We start from the raw sequence: 9,729 nt of genomic DNA on the forward strand, positions 1-9,729 counted from the left end.
AAAGCCTGCCAGGTTTGGTGGCGCACACCTTTAATCCCAGCACTTGGAAGGCAGAGGCAGGAGGATCTCTGAGTTCGAGGCCAGCCTGGCCTACAGAGTGAGTTCCAGGACAGCCAGGGCTACACAGAGGGAGAAAGAAAGAAAACAAAAGAAAAGAAAAGAAAAGAAAGAAAGACAGACAGACAGACAGAAAAGATTAAGTCTAAACTGCAGTTCCCCAAGGTGTTGAGGACACTATGCCAGTGAAGCGTCCTGGGCCCTGAAGAGTGTCCCTGTCTCACCCATTCTGAGACAGAAACACCTCCCCTGGAGACAGCCATTATGTCCCTAGACCCAGCCCAGGTCTCATCCTGCTGTGTTCTACCATCCTTTCCCTGATGACCTTCATTCAAGTAAACCTCTGTTACTGTTGATTTCAGTTACGCGGCCCCACTTCTGGTACTAAGTTATTACAAGGGCAGACTCTCGCTCTCACCCGCGCAGGAACAGCCCTGGCCGGCGCTCCTCCCAGCCTTTGTGGGAAGCTCTAGCTTGGCTGGCATGGTGGGTATACACCTGCGAGCCTGTGCCAGGGAGCAGTTGTGGCTGAGGCCTCTGTTCCAGCCAGACCTGGAGAGATAGCTGGGTGGTTGCAAGCACTGGCTAGTCTTGTGGAGGAGGCAGGTTCAGTTCCCAGCACCCATGCGGTGGCTCTGTAATCGCAGCTCTTGCCAGGCTGACATCCTCCTTTGATCGCCACGGACGCTAGGTGCACATGTGGTGCCCAGACACACATGCGAGAGCTTATTCATGTTGAAATTTGGGCCGGTCCATCCTCCCAGCACCGTGCTGCCAGAAGTAAGACTCAGACTCAAAATATATATAAATATATAAATATATGTATAAATGACTTGGCCATGAAGCTAGACTCTTCTCTGACTAGATCATGACTTGGATAACCCAATTATTTTAGCCACATGACTGGTCCCCTGTGCTCAGACAGCCGTGCGCCTGTCTCCTCTCCTCTCCAGGGCAAATCTCCCACTTTTATCCCAGAATTCTCTCCCCGGACCCCAGGGGTCCCACCTCTTATTTCCTGCCTAAGGTATTGGCCATCTGTTTTGGTTTGGTTTGGTTTGGTTTTTGGTTTTTCAAGATAGGGCTTCTCTGTGTAGCCCTGGCTGTCCTGGAGCTCACTCTGTAGACCAGGCTGGCTTCAAATTTAGAAATCTGCCTGCCTCTGCCTCCCAAGCACTGGTGCTGGGATTAAAGGCGTGCGCCACCACTGCCCGGCGGCATTGATAGTTGCTACATCCATACAGACATAAGATATTCTCTCCACATACACACATAGAATAAAGAAAGGTAAAACAAAAAGGAAGCAGAGACCAGGTTAAAGGGTTCTGTTTTCTTTAATGAAAATCCAACAAAATTCTAGCTTGAATAATCATACCATAAATAATCAAAGACCCCCACCCACCCAGCAGTGGCCCCGTGTGTCCACCCTCCCTGGACCCTGGCTGCAGCGCAGTAGCACAGCTGGAAGCAGACCCCCGGGCTCCAGCACCGCACGCGCAGGGCTGCTCAGACCCTGCAGCTCCTTAGAGGCTCTGAAGCAGACGCAGTCCGTGGCGCAGGTGGTGGCGGACCGCAAGGGTGACACCGTGACTCCGCAGGACATCAAGTGTGTAGGAGATGCCCATAGCGGGTCCCCCCGGCTCCTGGACGGTGAGCAGGAGGTCCTGGTCCTCCCCACTGAGCACCAGCTGGGTTTGGGAGGTTTTCAGGCTGACCTGGGAGAGAGAGACACTGAGGGCAAGGCGCGCTGTCAGCGCATGCGCATGCGGTCGTCTCATTCACACCTCGGTTCTTTATTCTCTCTCTCCCTCTTCGCATTTTAATAACGTGCGTGTATTTGTGCATGGCTTTGTCATGGCGCACACGGACAGGTCAGAGCACAACATTCAGGAATCCACTCTCTCCTGCCGCAGGGGTCCTGGGGGCGCTGGGAGGCCACCGCCTTCACCACGCAGCCAGGGCGCCAACCCCTCCCTTCTTCTCTTTTGTTCTTCGCGCTCGTTCTCCTTTGACCTGGTCTCACGTGACTCGGGAGTCTTCTCATCATAAGGATTTCTGCTGTCACTACTTATGTTTCCATAAGCCCAGCCCTAACGTCGGCCAAGGCCTTCTGGGGTCTCAGCCCCTCCCCCTTCACACTGCGCCCAGAGACACGGGATTCCTGAGGGCAGCGGGACCGGCCGCCCGGCTCCCCACCAGCCTGGGCTGAGGACGCAGGACCCACGCCCGGTGTCCCTTCTCAGAGCTGAATGCTGCCCTGGTCCCGTACCTGCACTGTCCCATTGCTTAGCAGCATGACCATAGCCTGGAAGTCGGCCACGACGCTCAGCAGAGAGACCTCCGGAGAGGCAGGCATGGCAGACACGGGCACAGTCCCCTCCTACGGGGACATGCTGGGTCAGGGTCTCTCAGGTCCCCACCTCCCGCTCCTGGCCCTCCCCACACCCCGGACCCTCACCTCCCCCCACACCCCGGACCCTCACCTCCCCCCACACCCCGGACCCTCACCTCCCCCCACACCCCGGACCCTCACCTCCCGCAGGCGCCGCTGCATGTAGCAGACAAAGAGCCTCAGGACAGCCAGCTTGGCACGAAGATGGCCGGGGACGTCCCTCAGGGTGAAGGTGCACAGAGTCTCTTGGTCAGGTTGGTAGGAGACGCAGCTGGGGATCAGGGACTTGGATGAGTCTCTGTCCTGAGCACCCCTGTGCCTGCGTCAGCCGCTGCTGGTCAGGGTGCTGGGTGCCCGGGACGCGCCTCTCACTGCCCAGGAACAGCAGATCCAGCTCCTCTCCTGTCTCCACGGACCCGGCCACTGCTCTCCTGGACAGCCCAGCCTCTTCCCTGCCCACCCACCAAAAATACTATGACAAAAATATCAGGGGCTGGGAGGTGGGCTCAGTGGACCCCAAGTCCTGGGTTCCCTCCCCAACAACAGCAAGAAAAAGAACAGGAACTGGAGAGGTGGCTCAGTGGTTAAGAACACTGACTGTCCCAGAGTCCTTGAGTTCAACTCCCAGCAACCACACGGCGGCTCATAACCGTGGGATCCGATGCCCTCTTCTGGTGTGTCTGAAGACAGACAGTGTACTCTCATACATAAATTAAATTACATTAAATTAAAAAGAAAGAAAGAAAGAAAGAAAGACAGGTAGTGGTGAAACACCTGTAATCCCAGCACTTGGGAGGCAGAGCCAGGCGGATTTCTGAGTTCAAAGTCAGCCTGGTCTACAGCGTGAGTTCCAGGACAGCCAGGGCTACACAGAGACCCTGTCTCGAGAAGAAGAAGGAGGAGGAGGGGGGGGGGAGGAGGAGGAGGAGGAGGAGGAGGAGGAGGAGGAGGAGGAAGAAGAGGAAGAAGAAGAAGAAGAAGAAGAAGAAGAAGAAGAAGAAGAAGAAGAAGAAGAAGAAGAAGAAGAAGAAGAAGAAGAAGAGGGGAGGGGAGGGGAGGGGAGGGGAGGAAGGAAGGCAGGCATCTAGCCTGTTGGTGGTGGCCATGGCTTTAATCTCAGCACTCTGGAGGCAGAGGCAGGAGGATTCCTGTGCACTGCGACTGGCAGACGCCCCATCCCCATACATAGCTGAAGAATTAATCAAGGGACCGGGTAAAGCCTGGATCCCTGCGGAGAGGAGCCCCAATGATTACCCGCCTGGGGGGCGCAGGGCCATGTGGGAGCCGTCCCGAAACAGCACGCCACTGCCCCCATCCGACAGCTGGTAGCCGAAGCCATATTTGAGGGAATAATCCACCCACTTGGGAGCCCAGAGAACTGGCCGCTGCTCCCCTGGGGGGGCTTGTCCAGCTGTGCAGAAGGAGAAAGAAAAAAGCCAGAGTCAAAAGCTGTGGGTGGGGCGGGGCTGGGGCTGTGTCTGGGCGGGGCGGGACTGTGCTGGGCGGGGCTGGGGCTGTGTCTGGGCGGGGCGGGACTGTGCTGGGCGGGGCTGGGGCTGTGTCTGGGCGGGGCTGCGTCTGGAGTAAGCCTGTCTTAGCTCCCCTCCTGGTTACCTCAGTCTTACACTCTGGGATGTGTTCTTACCCACAGGTCTCGCGTCCAAGCAGAGGAGCAGTTTTCTGGTCCCCACCTCCAGCTGCTGGGCCAAGCTCCCCTTTGGGTCTGCCGGGACACAGTGAAGCAGGTGCGCAGAGAGGCCTGGCAGGGGCGCCCTCCCACTAGCCTGGTTTCCCACAGGAGTGAGTCACATCAAACCCCGGCTTCACAGGCACCACATTCTACAGGTGGACAAACTGAGGCCAAATGCGGGACACAGGCATCTGTGACACTGGCCAGGGAGAGACTCTCCTGCTGCTCACCTGCTAGGCCAGCCCGAGGGGTCCCAAGAGTGAGGACGTGGACTCGGCCCTCGGTGCAGAGAGGAGCCCCTTCCTGAGCCGGAGAGGTGTTAGAGAGCAGAGGTGAGGGCGCGCGCGGCTCCCACTCCGGGGAGCCCCAGAGCCCACCCCATTCACACCAAGAACAGGTTTTCTCTTTAGACAGAACCCGCCAGCTGCAGAAAGACGCACGGCAGGGACCCCATAAATGCAGGGCTGGGGACGGGACGGGAGGGCCAGAACTTGTAACAGGCTAGAATCCGCGGTGAGGGGCTGGGTCTGTGACTTGGGGACAGCGGGGTCCATGATCTGGGGTCCGTTAAACGGATGGATGGACGGACGCTTCCGTGCGAGTGTGCAGGGGAAGCTACGCTGCAGAGGCCTTGCAGGGTTCTGCAGACCGGTCCCTGAACTACTTGCCTCGGTGCCGGTCTCCGTGTGGTCCGGTTCTGCGCCCTCTTCCCCAGGGCCCGAGGCCTCTTTTGAGGTAAAGTGACCTGAGGGAGGCACAGGTCTGGGAGACAGCGATGGATGCTAACATCTCCTGCCCACCCCCGCCCTCATGCACTTGTCACGGCCATGGAGAAGTGACCATGTGCAGAAGGGAGAGACCGGTGCAGATGAGGAAAGGGACAGGTGACAGACAGCGGGTCTGAGGCAGAGAAGAGGCTGTGGCAAGCCAGGGACAGCTACTCACAAGGTGGCCGGCATTGGGTCAGCAGGAGCTGGCCCACCTTCCGGAACAGTCTGCCCAGGGGTGGGGGGAAGGCGAACACCGGTGGGCTATGGCAGGAATGCGGGGGCAGCCGCTCGGGGGTGAAGCCCTGTGGAGTTGGGGGGCTCGGGGTCAGCCCTGCATCTGGACGAGCCCTAGGTCCCTGGGGGCTCCGCCCTGAGGAAACCTAGCCTCACCTGACTAAAGAAGTCGTCTTGCAGTAAGTGGTCCAGGCTGGGCCGCTCGGCGGGGTCGGGTGCCAGGAGCCGCGCAATGAGGCGGCGGGCGCTGGGTGACAGGTGAGTAGGCTCGAGGTAATGGCCGTCACGGATGTTTTGATACATCTCTGACAAGGGTGCCGCAGCGAAGGGTGGCGTGCCTGTCAGCACCGTGTACCTGGGGCCAGGGAGGCCAGGGCGAGAATGAGCCGCGGACTCCTGGGTGTTGAGGGACTGTGCACGCTTTTCTTTATACACCTGGCCAAACGTAGCCCACCCTGCACCCCAGTTCCCCATCTCAGACACACCCGACCCGACCCACCTGAGAGGCTTGAACTCCTTTTTTTCGTTTTTTGTATTTGGTTTTTTTTTGTTTTTTTGTTTGTTTTTTGGTTTTTTCGAGACAGGGTTTCTCTGTGTAGCCCTGGCTGTCCTGGAACTCACGCTGTAGACCAGGCTGGCCTCGTACTCAGAAATCCGCCTGCCTCTGCCTCCCAGAGTGCTGGGATTACAGGCGTGCGCCACCACCACAACTGGTTGAGGTTTGAACTCCTAATCCTTGTGCCCTCGCTGCCCAGTAGGCAGTGGCTCCGCCCCGCCCCGCCCCCACTCCGCCCCGCCCCACCCATTGGTTCTAAGGAGGGCACCCAGGGCTCTGCTCCATATCAGGCCAGCGCCTCACCAACCAAGTCCCAGCCCCAGCCCTACTTCAACTCAGTTGGCACCAAGATAGGAGCCGGGACCAAGACCAAAGGCCGGCTGCTCGCTGGATGCAGCGGTGGCGTCTTTAATCTCAGCACGGGGAGGCAGAGGCAGGCGGATCTCTGTGAACTCCAGGCCAGCCTGGTCTACTTAGCGAGTTCCAGCTCTAGCTAACATGCACCTGATCTCCTGTGCGCGTACACATCTGCCCATGATAGCTCCTCCTGCCCATACCTTGTCTTACCTGGACAGCCCTCCCTGCCACCCCTCCATCCCCACCCCACACCTGCCACATTCTCCAGAACCCGGTCCCCCAGACTGTCACTTACTTACATGATGCACCCCAGAGCCCAGATGTCAGACTTGCATGAGTGTCCATTTCGGGACACCACTTCAGGTGCCTGGAAGTTTGGAGTCCCGCAGAGCACCCTGGGGAGGGAACCACAGGAGGATCAAGAAGGCCAGGGTTCCCTGAGCCCAACTGGGACCACCTCTCAATCACCTGTGGCAGCGCCCAGCGGGCCCCACACGGGCAGCCAGTCCCAGGTCACCTATCTTAACCTCCATGTTCTTGTTAAGGAAGAAATTACCTGTAAGTAAGGAGCAGCACAGCATGAGCCCCTCCCTGACCGTCCTCCCAGACCCTCACCATCCTCCAGGACCCTCACCATCCTCCAGGACCCTCACCGTCCTCCCAGACCCTCACCATCCTCCAGGACCCTCACCGTCCTCCCAGACCCTCACCATCCTCCAGGACCCTCACTGTCCTCCCAGACCCTCATCGTCCTCCCAGTCCCTCATCATCCTCCAGGACCCTCACTGTCCTCCCAGACCCTCACCATCCTCCCAGACCCTCACCATCCTCCAGGACCCTCACCGTCCTCCCAGACCCTCACCATCCTCCCAGTCCCTCACCATCCTCCCAGACCCTCACCGTCCTCCCAGACCCTCACCATCCTCCCAGTCCCTCACCATCCTCCCAGACCCTCACTGTCCTCCCAGACCCTCATCGTCCTCCCAGTCCCTCATCATCCTCCAGGACCCTCACCGTCCTCCCAGACCCTCACCATCCTCCCAGACCCTCACCATCCTCCAGGACCCTCACCGTCCTCCCAGACCCTCACCATCCTCCCAGTCCCTCACCATCCTCCAGGACCCTCACCATCCTCCAGGACCCTCACCATCCTCCAGGACCCTCACCATCCTCCCAGACCCTCACCATCCTCCCAGACCCTCACTGTCCTCCCAGACCCTCATCGTCCTCCCAGTCCCTCATCATCCTCCAGGACCCTCACTGTCCTCCCAGACCCTCACCGTCCTCCCAGACCCTCACCGTCCTCCCAGACCCTCACCGTCTTCCCAGACCCTCACTGTTCTCCCAGTCCTTCACCATCCTCCCAGACCCTCACCATCCTCCCAGACCCTCACTGTCCTCCCAGACCCGCACCATCCTCCCAGGCCCTCACCGTCCTCCCAGACCCTCACTGTCCTCCCAGACCCTCACCATCCTCCCAGGCCCTCACCGTCCTCCCAGACCCGCACCGTCCTCCCAGGTCCCAGAAACTCCCTTCCTTATGCTTACTGGGTTTCAGGTCCCTGTGCACGATGCGTTGTTGGTGCAGGTAGCGCAGGCCGCTGACTAGGCCCCGAAGGTAATAGCGTACTTCAGGCTCCGTCAGAGTCCGCCTCACTTTCAGCACATGAGCCAAGGACTGTAGAGGGACCTCAGTTAGTGGGTTGTGGATCTGGTCAGGAGAGCAGGGCTGAGGATGTGTAGGCCCAGGAGGGTGCACAGGGTCATATGTGGAACAGGGGACACTAGTGACTGGACAGAGGGCTCTAAGTGAACGTGGCGTGAGCACAAGCAGACACAGATAGTCACAGGGAGGCAGAGGCACAGATAGGACAGGGAAGAGGCCTCCTGCCCGGCTCTCAGTGACCCGACCCCTGTCCCACCCCAGACACCCTCTCAAGCAACAGGGAGTGCTGGACACTGCTCCACACTGCCTGGCCTAGCAGACCCAGTGCCAACATACCAAACCCCGCCCACGCACACAAAGCCCCTCCCACCCACAAGCCCCGCCTCGTTGCCGCAAGCCCCACCCCGCGGAACAGGCCCCTTCCCACTCCGGCCACCTGGCGGCTACAGTACTCCAGCACCATGTATACGTGGTCGCGGTCCGCAAAGTGTGCGTGGAAGGCCACGATGTTGCGGTGGCGCAGGCGGCTGTGCAGGGCGATCTCACGCTCCACCTGTGGACCCAAGAAGGCCCTCAGTGGCAGAGCAGGAGGCAGGGCCTAGGCCTGGCTCGCCCGCAGGGAGGGAAGCGGGGCAGCTGTCTGCTGGGGGTAACTGGGGGAGGGGGCGTCTCACCTTCCCGCGCAGGCGCAGCCGCCCCGCTCCGCCTCTCGGCACCACCTTAAGAGCGAACACCGCACTGGTGGACATGTCCGTGAGCTTGTAGCAGCGGCTGAAGGCGCCCTGCAGAGGACAACAGGCGAGGTGTAGACGAGGGGGGCCACACCTGGAGACACTGGCTTTCAGCACACAGCCGAGACGAGACACTGCAGCGATCACACCACAACGCCCCACACCCTAGTCCCACACCAGAGAGAAGAGACCCACGGCCTTTGCCAGAGCAGGAGGCGCACGTACTCTCCTATACAGGGCAGTGAGGGACTCACGACACCCAGAAACGCAAAACCCACACACAGAACCCAGATACACGACGTCCATATAGAGCACTTCCACACACAGCACCCCCACGCCGTATCTACACGCAGCATCCAGGCACGGAATACCCCACACACAACACCCAGACACACCCCCAAGCACACCCGTCACAGCATTTCCACACACCTACAAACACTCCCGGCTTGGCAACCACACACATCGCTCATATACAGAAGGCTCCCACACAACCCAGCCAGACATCTGCCCACAGCACCTCCACACACAACTACACACACAACACCTAGACTAACAACGTTTAGACACCCAGCACTCTCTCTCTCTCTCTCTCTCTCACACACACACACACACACACACACACATACACACACACACACACACACCATCTGGACACACAACACAGCACCAAACACACAGGATAGCAACCAGGTAAACCGGATACATAACACCGAGACCCACATCACTCAGACACCTGAACACAACGCACAACAGCCTCCGGAGCCCAAGCCGTGCACTGTCTCACCAAGGGAGCAATTTCCAGCCGCAGCCAGGCAGGGGAGCCTGGTGCAGGGCGCGGATCCCACGCGCAGCTCAGCCCTCAGAGCCCCGCGGGCCCACGGTGGAGGGAGATGGCAGCCCGCCAGCGCGTGCGGAGCGCCTGCTGTACACCTAGAGGATGCTCTGCGCCCGCGCAAACGCGGGAAACGCACACACTCCGCACACGTCCTGCACACGCTCCACACTGGAGCCCAAGTGCGGGTCCCACCTCGCCATCCACCAGGCCGCCCGGACCCCAAACTCAGGGGACCCGAGGCTCCAACCACGGCGCGCGGGGTCCGTCCCCCCGAGACCCCCGCCTCCCCTGCTCTCTCTGTTCCCGCGCTTTGAACTCGCTCGCGGGAACTCCCACCTTGCCGATCAGCTTTCCGCGGCGGTACACGCGCCCCGAGCCTGGGTCACGCAGGAAGGTGGCCACAAGCTGGCGGCTCCGCCGCCGCCGCGACCGGGGCTCCAT

At 59.8% G+C, this 9,729-nt stretch overlaps 1 protein-coding gene across 2 annotated transcripts; it reads right to left on the minus strand.

Annotated features, from left to right (window-relative positions):
- Positions 1 to 1,538: 1,538 nt before the first annotated feature.
- Positions 1,539 to 9,729, minus strand: Plk5 (polo like kinase 5 (inactive)). Of its 2 annotated transcripts, none has more exons than XM_052165579.1 (15): positions 9,625 to 9,729; positions 8,397 to 8,504; positions 8,159 to 8,275; positions 7,605 to 7,734; positions 6,525 to 6,612; positions 6,356 to 6,451; positions 5,300 to 5,498; positions 5,085 to 5,211; positions 4,804 to 4,884; positions 4,370 to 4,438; positions 4,095 to 4,172; positions 3,704 to 3,860; positions 2,591 to 2,720; positions 2,327 to 2,437; positions 1,539 to 1,772 (listed from the first exon to the last, which is right to left on the minus strand). In XM_052165579.1, the coding sequence occupies exons 1-15, from the start codon at positions 9,727 to 9,729 to the stop codon at positions 1,581 to 1,583; spliced, it is 1,788 nt and encodes a 595-aa protein (XP_052021539.1). In that variant the 3' UTR covers positions 1,539 to 1,580. The 2 variants fall into 2 exon arrangements, with proteins under 2 accessions (XP_052021539.1, XP_052021538.1); XM_052165578.1 differs by having other exon boundaries at positions 7,605 to 7,746.

The sequence above is a fragment of the Apodemus sylvaticus genome, chromosome 20 (assembly GCF_947179515.1).
Source record: "Apodemus sylvaticus chromosome 20, mApoSyl1.1, whole genome shotgun sequence".
NCBI classification, from domain to species: domain Eukaryota; kingdom Metazoa; phylum Chordata; class Mammalia; order Rodentia; family Muridae; genus Apodemus; species Apodemus sylvaticus.

Bases quoted from the DNA above. Each gene is read 5' to 3' on its own strand.
- Plk5 (XM_052165578.1), bottom strand. From the start codon at position 9,729: ATGGAGCCCCGGTCGCGGCGGCGGCGGAGCCGCCAGCTTGTGGCCACC. The intron at 4,439-4,803 runs GTAGTTCAGGGA...CGGCTCAGGAAG, and splicing joins GGAGACCGGCACCGAGGCAA to GGGCTCCTCTCTGCACCGAG. The intron at 2,721-3,703 runs GTAATCATTGGG...CCTGATCCCCAG, and splicing joins GCCCTGCGCCCCCCAGGCGG to CTGCGTCTCCTACCAACCTG.